The 14,072-nt window shown below is 47.8% G+C and overlaps 1 protein-coding gene across 2 annotated transcripts in view; it reads right to left on the minus strand.

The window, feature by feature from the left end:
• Nucleotides 1–14,072, minus strand: part of LOC139052208 (Golgi-associated plant pathogenesis-related protein 1-like) — a 281,560-nt gene that overhangs the window by 28,589 nt on the left and 238,899 nt on the right. For both annotated transcript variants that reach the window (XM_070529289.1, XM_070529290.1), the window contains exon 4: nucleotides 1,122–1,251. In XM_070529289.1, coding sequence (XP_070385390.1) covers nucleotides 1,122–1,251 — 130 coding nt within the window. The remainder of the gene's footprint in view (nucleotides 1–1,121; nucleotides 1,252–14,072) is intronic.

Consider the following 14,072-nt stretch of genomic DNA (forward strand, 5'->3'; position numbering starts at 1 on the left):
AGGAGCGTCGCTGGAGCCAGCGTTCAACTGCTGCTCATTTGCTGCTCATCATTTGTCTTGTAGGAGCGACGTTCGGCACGCGAAAAAGCAATTTTGGTGATAACACTTTGGATCTCGGTTACACTCTGGAAATTCGAATCGCTGAGTTTGATCACAGAAGCCGAATTGAAGAAGTGGTCCGATGTTATATACGCGCTCGAAACTCGTTCGACACGTTTCAGCGTCACCATGGGGATTACCTACAAGATTCATGGACCGGAGATGCAGAGAATACCGCAACACAATTGCGTTATGAAGTGATATATAGGGCCACGCAATGCGCGGCGTACGCGCGACTGGCTTTTGCTTAAATTTCGTTTCACCGCAGTGCCGAGTATACATGGTAACTAAGCGTGCTGTGCGAGTTGCTGCACTCTGCGTGTATTTCAGTTCTCCCCCGATAGTCGATTTGTACATATATTCTCGTGATAGGCCGGCGAGAACGATTGGTGCGGTGACGATACGACAGCACGCGTCACTAAGTTAACTACGGCGTATGACGTCCCCAGAAGCAACTCACGGGCTACGCGAGAGGCGTTTTAATTAGTGGGGGTACCCGCCGCTGTGCACGGCTCAGTTTCTGTATGGGACGGCCGAGTGCGTGGCCGCGGGTTCGTTTCCCAGTCGCGGCGGTCGCCTTCCCACGCGGGGCGGATTGCAGCAAACGCTCGTGTGCTTATATTTAGAGGCTTGTTAAATCATCCGTGTGTTGCCTCGGGATGTTAAACCGAACAATTTGCTTTCATTTGAGCTTAGTACCCTTTGCCCCCTAGATTAATTTCGAGACCCACCTGCTGTTCTTTAACGTGCTCCTAAATCGAGGTACACGGGTATTTTTTGCGTTACGCCTTCATCAGAACGCCGGCTGCCGCTGTCAGGAATCAAAGCCGCGACCTCGTGCGCAGCCGCAGAACGCCATGGCCATTGACGTCACTGTGGCTGGTTGCACACGTCACTCTAGATGCTTGTAGGAATACGTGCTTCCTTCTTCCTGAACCTTCTTCTTCTTTTTTTTTTTGTAGCGCGAATCCTGACACGATCTTGCAGCGATAGGGCGCGAGTGTGTTGTATATATGGGTCACCTGTGACATCGAAGTCCGGCACGTATGACCAGCGGCAGAAGAGGTTCTCTCCGACGTCCCTGAACTTTCGGTAGTAGAAGTCGTCCGTGTGGGCCAGGTGGTTGGCCCAATATTGCGCCAGGTCACAGAGCTGCGTGTGTGCGAAGTAAATAACGGTATGACATTCTGCGCTAGGGCGTGGGATATATATGGACTATCAAAACTTGAACCCTCTCACTCCCGTGTCATTCTGAGCATGCTGAAGTCAATGCGCAGTGAACTACACTGTTATTACACACCGGTAAACAACAAATTTTTTTTTGCGAGAAACAGATGACCACAAGAAGAATACGCACAAAGAAGGGACAAAACTACAGTTTTGCACGAAACGGATGACCACCAAAGGAATGTGCACGTAGACGGGAGAGGTGCGTCTGTGTACGTATTTCTTTCGTAGTCGTCTGTTTCGCGCAACAATCTAGTTATTTACGGTCATGCACCAGCTAGCCTAGCAACTTATTGTTATCACTACATATAATTTTCAAGACACGGCGGACTATTCGAGCCTGCTATACTCAAACATGTCTCGTGCTTCGATCGCCCCTCTATGGATAAGTTTGATGCTGAATCGAGTTCAGTGAGGAAAAACTGCTCCCGCGACAAAGTTATTAAGACGCTGTGTCATCAGCATGCACTTCGGCACCAGTGCGTTTAACGGGCATGACTGGATCGCCCATGACTATTACCACCCCACACCACATTTTCAACGCTCATTGAGCTAACAAGCGCTAGCTCAACAGTTGTACACTTGGCCGCCTTCAGACGGAGCCGATTCTGCTTGACTGAATTCGCCTTCCCGAATCACAAGACCGATTAATGAGTTGTTGGCGCCGACATCCATCGGTGGCACAGTCGAACTCAGTGAGCAGATAAATGTCGCGATAAAATAGCGGACTGAATGCAAGTCTGGCAGACTAAGTACATATTATGCACCGTAACACCATCACCGCGCACCCTGTTCAGAAACCTTTAAGCTTAAACGCTTCATTAAAGGAAGTTGCACTGCCCAGTAGAGTAGTTAGTCGGTGTTCGATCTCTTAATCAAATATGATTACAGCTAAGGCGACAAATAAATCAACGGATGGAGGAAGGCGACAGGGTACAACCATGTCCTTCGTCCGTTGGTCCATCTGGCGCATTAGTTGTAATCATGTATAACCAACTCACCCACCAGCATCTGCTCAGTAATCAAATATGTTAAAGCGCTATGTACTGTTTGTTGTTGTTGACACTGACTTAAGTAAGACGGCACTCTTCATAATAAAGTGAATAAACTACTCTGGCTTTTTTGAAATATATTTCGTTAATCCCAATGTTTATCAATCAATGTTAATCCCAATCAGGAGGCGGTATGTGCGACCACAGCGTGCTGTGGGTGGACAAACCGCCACCTGAGGTATATAAAGCGGACTAGCTGTTGAGCAAGCACTGAATCTGGCAATTTTCACCGTGGTGGCCTAGAGTGGCTATGTCGTTGCGCTGCTAAGAACGACATCACGAGACCGAATCCCAGTCACGGCGGCCGCATTTCGATGGGGGTGAAATGCAATGTGTACCGTGCATTGGGTGCACGTTAAAGAACTCAAGGTGGTCGAAATTAATTCGGAGTACACTCACTGCGGCGTGCCTCATAATCAGATCGTGGTTTTGGCATGTACCACCCCAGAATTTTTTTTTATCTGAACATCTAGAAGCCGTCCGATGCTTGTTACTTTGGCTCGACAGTTTAACAAATGCTGGCCTCTATGATCAATGAAAGTGACTTTGTTATAATGGCTAATATTAAGCAAAGATCTACAGAAGCTTCACGGTGCGTGTCACGTCACAGCGAAAAAAGTGTAGCTGCTCATTCATCTGATCGAAGGAAGGAAGGAAGGAAGGAAAAGGTAGAGAAGGAAAGGCAGGGAGGTTAACCTGTTTAGGTTAACCGGTTTGCTACCCTACACATGGGAGCGGGATGGGGGTGATGAAAGACGGGGAGAAGAGATAGAGAGAGCACATAACACGGCACACACATCGTTAGTTACTGTCTGTCACTCTTACGCGGTACGTGACATCACTGTCACAGCCGCTTGTCCAAGCCCGTCTCCTTCATAAACCGAAGTAGTCCCTTCGTCGCCTTCAGCTGCGATGTCTTCTGTCGGCGATATCTGAAAATAGTTGCAATTGACAATGGTCCATTGTCAAGGTGCGCTAGAACGGACGCCAGGGTCTGTCTCTGAACAATATATTCAGGACAGTCGCACAGAAAGTGTTCCAGTTTCTCCTCGCAAAGACAGGCATTGCAAAGAGCGTTGTCGGCCATTCCAATGCGAAATGAGTAAGATTTCGTGAAGGCCACCCTTAGCCATAAGCGATAAAGCAGGGTGGCCTCACTTCGGCGGAGTCCAGTTGGCATACAGAGATGCATCAAAGAGGGCAGGCCGTATTGACGATTGCTCCGGTTGGTCTGGCTGCTTGGTGTGTACCATAGAGAGAGCGTGATCTCCCGTGCAAGCACTCGAAGTCTGCTGGTGGCGTCGGACCGTGAAAGTGGTATGGCCTCTTCCTATGTGTCTTCAAGAGCTGCCCGAGCGGCTTTATCGGCGTCTTCATTTCCTATGACGCCGCAGTGACTCGGCAGCCACTGAAACGTCACGTGATGTCCTTTCTCATGTGATGTATGGAGTAGGCATCTAATATCGAGCACGAGCTGTTCGAATGGCCCACGACGCAGAGCTGATAGCACAGATTGTAGGGCTGCCTTTGAGTCACTGAAGATTGACCATTGTCGAGGTGGTTCCCGATTGACGAAACAAAGTGCAGCGCGGAGAGCAGCTAGTTCCGCAGATGTCGATGTCGTTGGGTGGTCAGTCATAAAGCTGATCTCTTGCTGGGACGACCACAGCACCGGACGAACACTGGATGTTTGTGGAACCATCAGTATATATGTGTATACTGTCCGCGTACCTCTCGTGCAGAAGAAGCAGAGGCAGTTGTTTCAACACAGGCGACGACAGCTCAGACTTTTTCCCGATTCCTGGTACGCTGAGATGGATTGTGGGGCTGACAAGACACCAAGGGGTATCGATGGTTTAGATGCAGCGGTTAAGCCCGAGGGAAGTTTGTCGTTATACTTGACGATAGTTTGAGAGAATGATGCTTGGTACCTGTCTGAAGGTAGTGAGTGTTGCCAGGTGGTGATAGGGGGCAGGTGCAAAATGTCTGATGTGCGTTCTCAGGGCTTCCACCGTAATGTGAGTTTGCATTGGATGGTCCCGAGCAATCGCAATAGTTGCCTCTGTTGACGTACACCTGGGCAAACCAAGGCAAACTCTGAGTGCTTGAGCTTGTGCTGCCTGCAGAACACGAATATTTGTCTTGCAGGTGTTGTTCAGTACCGGTAGACTATATCTTAAAAAACCGAGAAAGAGAGCTCTGTAGAGTTTCAGCATTGTGTCTACTGACATCCCCCAGGTCTTTCCTATCAAGTATTTAAACAACTGGGAGGTCGCTGTCAGGCGCCGTTTCATGTAGGCCACGTGCGGGCTCCAACAGAGGTTTTGGTCGATAATTACGCCAAGAAATCTGTGGGTTCTCACATAGGAAATGGTCCGCCCATTGATTGAGATGACATAAGGCGTCATTGGTTTGCGAGTAAATGCCACCAGTGCGCATTTTTCTGGTGATATGCTGAGACCTTGTTTACACAAGTAGCTCGCTGTCAAAGTAGCCGCTTTTTGAAGCCGTGCACGTATCTGAGGATGGGTGACTGTCGAAGTCCAGACACAGATGTCATCTGCGTATATTGAAATTTTACTGGTAGTTGGCAAGTATTGAGCAAGTCCAATAAGAGCGAGGTTGAATAGCGTCGGGCTGAGAGCACCGCCTTGATGAACGCTTCTGCTGGTATAGCGTCGTAATGCGATCGTCAGTTAACACATAGAATGATCTTGCAGATAGCTAACTTGCAATCCACAAAAAGACTCGACCACCTAGGCCAACCGTCACAATAACGTCGAGAATGGCCTCATGCAATACGTTATCGTATGCCCCTTTCACATCTAAAAAAAAAGCTGCAGATAAACGCTTAAGGGACCTTCCGTGCTGGACATACAAAACGAGATCAACTACATTGTCGACGGAAGAGCGGTCATGTCGGAAACCAGCCATGGAATTCGGATAAATCTTGTAGTGTTCAAGGTAACATTGCAGGCGGCCAAGGATCATCCGTTCCATTATCTTTCCTACACAGCTGGTCAGCGCTATTGGGCGGTAAGAGGTGAGCTCTAGCGGGGATTTGCCCTGCTTCAAGAGTGGCACCAGGCGGCTTACTTTCCGTTCGCGGGGAACATTTCCCCACTGCCATGAGGTGTTGTAAAGACTGAACAATGCTTTCCGTGTGGATTGTCCGAGATAGCGCAAGGCGCGGTATGATATACCATCTGGACCCGGAGATGATGAGCGCCTGCAGAGAGCTAGTGCCGCCTCGAGTTCCTCCATTGTAAAAGGAAGAGCTCACGGCAATCTCGGAGGAGCTCATGAGGCAATCACGGGAGCGGGGTACGTCATCTCGGGCTGGAGGATCTGGACGAGTCGCTTGGTCTGCCATCCGCGCACAAAAATCTTCTGCGACATCGATGTCTTGCCGCCCTTGGAAAAGTGCGAGCGCCTTGAATGGAAAACGCTGTTCCGGAAGGCAACGCAGACCTTGCACCGTTTTCCAAATGTGAGACAGTGGCTTGCGGGGGTCGAGTGTCTGGCAAAACGTTGCCCAACGTTCCGACGCTAATCTATCCATTCGACGCTGAATCTTCTTTTGCATCCTCCTGGCTGCCCTGAGGTCATGGACTGATTTTGTACGCCGATATCGACGTTCCGCCCGGCGACGAAGTGCTCGAAGTCGCTCTAATTCAATGTCGGAGTCGTTTCTCGTGTAAGAGATCGTCACCATGCGAGTGGCGTTTTGCATCGTATTTTTAATTGTTTGCTCTAACCCATAGGGTAGGCCCTCGCGGCAGGCATCTTCAATATCAGATTTGAAGTTGTCCCGTTGAATCGTCCGAATGGTATTCCGTGGGCCAGATCTAGACGACAAGCCTTTGATGTTCAGATAGGTGGCAATGTGATCACTCCCATGTGACTCAATATCTGGAAACCACTTCACACATCTGGCGAGAGAGTTGGAGACGAAAGCAAGGTCGAGGCAGCTGCCGTATGTCATGCCTCGAAGAAATGTGGGGCTACCATCGTTCAGGAGAGTAAGGCCACAGTTGTAGGCGATGCTTGCTAATCTTCGTCCTCTTGCATTTGTCCTTGTACTTCCCCATGCTGGATGGTGTGCGTTGAAATCACCTATGATTACCCATGGGGCGGGACAAACACTCAAAATATCCGTTAATATTTTAGTATAGAAATTGCTGGAAGGCCATATATATACGCCTATGAGAGTAAACAAGAATGATTCCTTTTTAACTGTGATGGATATTGCTTCGGGCGAGCAGAAGAGAAATAAGACGTTAGCTGGTGCAGCCTCGGGACGCCATCTTGACTTCACCATCAATCTCGTCCCTTAAATAAAACTGCTTTTACATTAACCGTAACAGTTTTGTGGTGGAGGTGCGGGGTACTTCGACCAAGACGACGGAGCTGCTGCAGCAAGTGCCACGCCGGAGCCGACGCCTCGCTCGACTGCCTCCAACACCACTTGAGATCCCGATATCCCACAGCGGTGACCAACAGCCTCCTCTGGCTGCTCCAGTGCGAACAACCGGCGCCTGGATGCATCAAATGGAGCCTCGCCCTTTCTCGGGAAAATTCGGTGAGGACGTGGAGGAATGGCTAACCCACTACAAGCATGTGAGCAAGTACAACGGCTGGAACTCCATGGCTCAGCTCGACAATGTGATTCTGTTCCTCACAGACACTGAACTAGTGTGGTTCGAGAACCATGAAGATACCTGCACAACGTGGGACAGCTTCGTTACTCACCTCACAGAGTGCTTCGGCGATTCCACCACGAAAAGGAAGCGGGCGAAGCAGACATTGCTTCAGCGCGCTCAAGTCCCAGGTGAGACCTGTACTACGTACGTAGAGGCAATCCTGAAGCTTTGCAGAACGGTCAATCCTCGAATGTCCGAAGAGGACAAGGTTGGACACCTTCTCAAAGGCATAGCCGAGGATGTGTACAATTATTTAATCGGAAAGGAGAGTCTCGCCTCGGTCGCCGACCTCATCAAGCATTGCCGCACATTTGATGCCTTGAAGCTTCGCCGTACCACGCCAAAGTTCGGCAGGTTAGCAAATGTCACAACGGTGGCAAGCGTTGACGAAAATGACAACTTCAATTTTCAATTTGACCTTGCGGGAACTATAAGGCAAATTGTCCGCGAAGAACTTGAATGACACACCGGGGCGAATGTCGAACAGCTTGGCTGCGCTTCCAACCAACCTCAAGAACGTGCATCTGCTGTGTCCGCATTGTCTGCCATGCCAGGCGTTGCAGAGTGTCGAGTCGATCAGCTGCGACAGCACCGACGTACTTTTCCCGGCGACATGACGCACGATCAACGAACTCGTCAAGCTACCACCACAAATCGGAATTCGCAGGATCGCGTTTATTATTCGCAGCGTCCCAGGATTGACCCCGAGGCTTACAACGTCGGTCGCGCATCGCCTGTGTGTTACAGCTGTGGCGCCTCAGGACACATTGCTCGTTTTTGTCGCCGGCGCCGACAGACAATAACATATGGCCCACCACCAACTTGGCCTAATTTTGAACGTGACAGTTATGACGACCGTTGGCCGACAGACCCTGGTACTGCAAACACCACAGGCGCGCCACCCCGGAATACCTTCCGTCAATATAGTAGAAGGAGTGGCTCGCCAGCTTCAGACCGCAGCCTGACGCCCCCAACCAGTCGCCAACGCCGTTCACCGTCACCACGGCGACGTGCTACGTCACCACCGCCGTCGGGAAACTAGCCGGCGCGGCCGATGGAGGTAAGGTCGCCGGACAGTCTGCGTCTCTGCGAAATATTCCTCTGCCTATTATGATAGTGAAGAACAAAGTGCGTGTGTTAATTGATAGTATACCTGCAACAGCATTAGTGGATACTGGTGCTACCGTTTCCGTCATGAGTGTGACTTTCAAAGAGAGGCTGGGTCGGAAAGTTATGTTCCCATGGAATGGTGATGTGACGTTTCGTGGTGTCAGTGGAGAGTGCCTAGTTCCCCTTGGTATTTGTGTTGCAAGTGTTTTGTTCGGAGGAGAAGATCTTAAAGCAGAATTTCTTGTACTACCGCGTGCACTCATGATGTGATTTTCGGGATTGACTTTCTTCAAGATTGTGGTGCATCCGTTAAGTGTGGCACAGGCGAAATTACTTTGAATAGCGCGCTTCTCGCCACCCTTGCCGACACATCCTTACCAGTGAAAAACTATTGTGTTGTTTCGAACGATTTAATGCTACCGCCTTGGTCGCTGTCACGTATCCCTGTCAACTTCGCTGCTGCGGACCTTTCATCGTTTGACGCGCAGGTCCAGCCACTTACGTCGAGCTGCGCAAAGAAAGATGTACTTGTACCGCGCTCTGTCTTGAGAGTAGTGAATGGAGCCTCAAATTTGTGGGCTTTTAATTGTTCTTGCGTCCCTGCAGTTCTTCCGCGTGATATGAAGCTCGCTGAATTCGACGAGATTACTTACAGCTCCATTACAGTTCTTAGCGAGGAGGAGCAGTCTCATACTAGCGATCTTCACCAAAGCACTTCTGAAGAGCAGATCCTATGGATGATCAACAAGGCGCTGCCCTCACATGAGCGCCACGCTCTCGCACAAGTTTTGCGGGCACATCTTTCTGTATTCGATTTCACACAAGGCGACAAGCAGGCTTCCCTTACGCATTCTCGTGCTCGCCACAGAATTGACACCGGATCTGCGCATCCCATTCGGCAAAAGCCTCACCGCGTTTCTTCAACAAAGAGGACAGTTTTTTTTTTTCATTTTCATTTTTTCATTTATTATACCCCTCAGGGCCAAGGGCATTACAGAGGGGGAGTGGTAAATACAAAAAGAAGACAAAGACAGTTGGTTACATGAGTGTTTAAATGGTACCTGTATATACAATATTAGCTATGGCTTCACGGAACTGTTCATAATTAATAAGGCCTACAACTTCGGCGGGAAGATGGTTCCAGTCACGCGAGGTTCGCGGCAGGAATGATTGTGAAAAACTTTTGGTGTTGCATGACAAAATACCAACTTTGTACTGATGATCAATGCGACGGGATACATAAATTTGATGGGGGATGAGGTGATCTCGTAGAGTATGGTGATGGTACAACTTGTGGAAGAGGGCAATACGAGACACTTTTCTGCGAGATGCCAGCGATGGGAGGCAAAGATTAGATTTCATGTTAGTTATACTCGCTGTGCGGTTGTAGTTAGCAAGAATAAAACGTACAGAGTTATTTTGAACCATCTCGAGGTCAGTGATTAGGTTTTCATGAGCAGGGTCCCATACCGGAGTCGCGTATTCGAGTTTGGGTCATATTAATGTTTTATATAACAAAAGTTTCAAATTAGTAGGTACGTTGAAAAAGTTGCGACGTAGGTAGCCAAGCATGCGATTAGCGTTTTTGATTATGTTTTCAGTATGAAGAGACCAGTTTAGGTTAGAAGTGATGTAAACACCAAGATATTTATATGAAGAAACTGATTCCAACGACATGTTGTTAATGTAGTACGACGGTATTGTACATGTTTTCCTAGAAACACGCATGACTTTGCATTTGTTATTATTGAGCTCCATTAACCATTCATTGCACCAGTTCCCTATCGTGGTAAGGTCTGATTGAAGTAATTCAGTATCGTTAGCATTGGTAACTTCTCTGAAGATGAGGCAATCATCAGCGAATAGATGGATATGGGAGTTGATAAGCGAGGGAAGATCATTAATGTAAATTAGGCACAGTAGGGACCAAGGACGGAACCCTGTGGAACACCTGAACGGACCTCTGTAAAACCGGAGTTAATGCCGTTAGCACAAACAAATTGCGAGCGGTTGAGAAGAAAACATTCAATCCATTTCAAAAGGTTACCGTCTATGTTAAGTTGTTTTAGTTTATGAAGTAATAGTTTGTGGCACACCTTGTCGAATGCTTTTGAAAAATCTCAGGATATACAATCAGCTAGTGATGATTTGTCAAGAATATGGTGCAGTGCATGTGTAAATGATATTAATTGGGTTTCACAGGAGTAAGACTTCCGAAAACCGTGCTGTGCTGACGTAAAAAATGAGTTCAATTCAAAGAAATTAGCCAGGTTAGTAAAAATAATATGTTAGAGCATTTTACAGCATGTACTGGTGAGAGAGATGGGACGATAATTATTAGGGGATGCTTTGCTGCCGGATTTATACACTGGAATCACTTTGCCTATTTTCCACTCATTAGGTAGCGCACAATGGTCAAGGGATTGCTGGAAAAGTTTGGATAGTATAATAAAAGAATAATATAAAGTGTTTTTTAAGAATTTAGAGTTAATACAGTCGTATCCGGGAGCAGAATGAATGCTTAGTCCATCAATAAGCTTAACGACACCGGATGGAGCAACAATTATGGAGGGCATGGTAACATAGTTACGGTGCTGTGTACTTGGCATATGTGTGCTGGATGTGGCTGTGAAATTTTCTGAAAATTTCACAGCCACAACGTTAACCCAGGTGGTCGAAATTTCCGGAGTCCTTCACTACGGCGTGCCTCATAATCAGAAAGTTGTTTTGGCACGTAAAACCCCATAATTTAATCTTTTTTTTTCCGATCACATGGACTGGGATGACGTACTCCCCTTCATCACCTATGCTTTTAATACTGCAACGCATGAGACGACCGATTATAGTCCTTTTTATCTCTTTTACGCACGTTCACCGCTAAGCTGCATTCACACTATACTACCGTTTGACTTTCACAGCGAGTACTCTGTAGCCAAGACGCTTTGTCTTGCCGAAAAAGCCCGGCGTATCGCTCGTCTTCGTACTGTGGCATCGCAACACCGATCGAAAGAGCGCTATGACAGCCGACACCAGTCTGTCTCGTACGCTAAAGGAGACTTTGTGTGGTTGTGGACTCCGGAAAGTAAACGTGGCTTATGCGAAAAGTTTCTCCCCAGTACACGGGCCCATTCGTCATTGTAGATAGCTTGAGTGACTTGACGTACGGGGTGGCCCGCTTGACGTCCGCTGGTCGTCGGTCTAGCCGGACCCAGCTAGTACATGTTGCCCGTCTTAAGAGGTTCCACCCTACGTTTTCCGAGTGATTTGGACTTTCCCAGCGGGCTTCGTCTGGCAACCGGGGATTGCTACGGCATGAACCGGGCGAGGAGAAGAGAAAGAAGACGATAACTGGTGCAGCCTCGGGACGCCATCTTGACTTCACCATCAATCTCGTCCCTTAAATAAAACCGGTTTACCATTAACCGTAACAATATATATTGATTGTCGTCAGCTGCTCTGCGGTCTCCCATTAGTCTACAAAATCGGCGACACGCATCGTGAGTTGCAAGCTCCTCCCACAATGAAGTGACATGCCACGTCGATACGTAGCAAATTGGGCCGTCAAAACCACGACTTACCGCGGCACGTAGGCTGCCAGGCTAACAGTGAGCTGCTCGTATATCCATGCTTATATGACATTCCCTTCTCCTTCCACAAGGAAATGCGTATGTTCAACAACCAGGGACAGTATAACGTAACGATCCTCTTCTAATGTTGCTACCGTTGAACGACGACGAGACCCAGCGCACCCGTGCTGTTTGTGGACGCATCACATTTGCTTCTTGACGCAAATCATGCAATTATAGCGCAGACAAGTGGTTAGTGAGTTGAAGATTTGCCATGATGCTTTTAAGTACATGTTTATTCAATGCATCACAGTGAGCACGGGCGGAAGGCGGTGGGCATCGACACTACACGGTGTCAACACGGTCACCATCGTCGAATTCAGTCGGTTGCACTCATCGGTTCCTCTCCGAGTGACGTGAGAAGAAATAAAAGAAGAAAAAAGGCTGCATTTGTACGTACTGATATTATTTAATTTAACAAACAGCGGTTCGCATTTTATTACGGGCGAACAAGCGGCTACCCGTCCTATACCTGCCCCCTTCGTCTAACCATAGTGAACCTCCAGTGTCACAACAGTCATGCCGAAAACACCCATAGGTATATGTTAGAAAACCCCATATCCAATAATCCTATATGAATAAACCGGGAGGGGGGGCGGGGAGGGGGGGGGGAGGGAGGCGCTTCCTATCTGCGGGCCCACCGTATGTTTCCACGGAATATATTCCATATTCTTTCTTACAATTTTAATGGAAAGAAATACGGTGCCGCAGTCTATGCGAGCTTCTTGAAGACTACTCTGACTTCATGGAGATGCTGCCATATTGGAAGTATGGCTTGATTTAAAACGCTATCGTGGCTGCACAAATAAAGCTTTCCTTTTTTGGGGGGGAGGGGAATTAGAGCTTCAGAACAAGTCAAGCTTTTGCCGCAATACATTTCGGTTTTATGCTTGCTCACAACTAAACGAAGAAAATAGAAACATATGTACGACTGAAACGAGTACGCTGTGAGTGCAGACCTCCTTGCTCTTTCTTCAAATTTGGCGACCCGCCAGAAGTACTGTTCACGTTAAGTAGAACTGCAGACCTTAGCATGCACACACTCACGCACACACGTACAGGCATGTGTGATAATAATATTGCAAAACAGAACTCCTCACAGACACAACGCAGGTAGCCAGACACTTATGACTATCGCAGACTAAATTATGACGACCGCAGACAACGGGCGCAGCAGATCGCGCTTTATGACGCCGGGAGCGAAAAATATGTCAGCGTTGTCAGATTACGTGTAGGCTTGCACGAGGAAACGAAAGAAACTTTAATTTTAAGGACATCTTTATAGACGATCACTAAAGCTGCAATCTGACAGGCTGGTTTCGGCAAGTTTGGAGAACAAGGGCAAAGGAAGAGTGTCAGTATACTGAAACTCGTATATAATATCCTCGTATACGAGGATATGGTGTTAATAACGCTATCGTTTAAACCACTGCGAACGAATTCGTTTCGAGAGAACCCGCATAACTTTTTACTGCGTCCCTCAGTAGTTAATTTGCTTGTGTATATAGTTTAACTCACGACATCCGAATGGCGACAGGCTGTCAACACTGCTGCTTCCACCATCTGAAAGATTGTAAGTTCAGTACTCTGGACCAATGGGATCCGGAACATCAAAGGCTTACGGCCATTGTTGCAGTAGTGATTTTATTGGGACTTAACTGTTCAAATTATGCACCCATTCTCTGATGCACAGTTTCACATACGCGCTATTACTCAGCGTCAAGTCATTCTTGTTTTTGCTATCATGCCGACGAATTTCGCTTGTGCGAAATTCGGGGGACGAAGCATAACGGCATGCAGCCTGAATTCCGAAGCTTGTGCTTTCTTTGAGTCCACGACGATATCATTTCGAGTATGTTTCACTGCGATTTACTTATTTGCATACATAATAAATGGTCGAGAACGTCTGTTGTCGCGTTGCCCCACTACTTCGAACCAATCATGTTGTTTCTTTTTTGCAGGTAGCAGGACATCCAGATTTAATACACAACGCAATCTATCATCACATTCTTTTTTTTTTGCTGCAGTTTTGCGCAAGCTCACGTCACACACGGCTCCTATTTGCAATATGCTCCGGAAGCTTTCCGCCCTCTTCTATTACCTTCCGGAAATTGCTTTATTGGCTTCGGTAAACCTCAGTAGTAGGCGCAGTCAAGTTGCTCTGAGTAATTGCACCGGAAGGAGAACTCCATCGCTCGCCATGTCGCAGCACAGGTACAAACGTGTTGCTGCAGTTGTGTTCTCCTATTAATAAA

This window comes from Dermacentor albipictus, unplaced genomic scaffold (assembly GCF_038994185.2).
Source record: "Dermacentor albipictus isolate Rhodes 1998 colony unplaced genomic scaffold, USDA_Dalb.pri_finalv2 scaffold_20, whole genome shotgun sequence".
In the NCBI taxonomy this organism is placed as follows: domain Eukaryota; kingdom Metazoa; phylum Arthropoda; class Arachnida; order Ixodida; family Ixodidae; genus Dermacentor; species Dermacentor albipictus.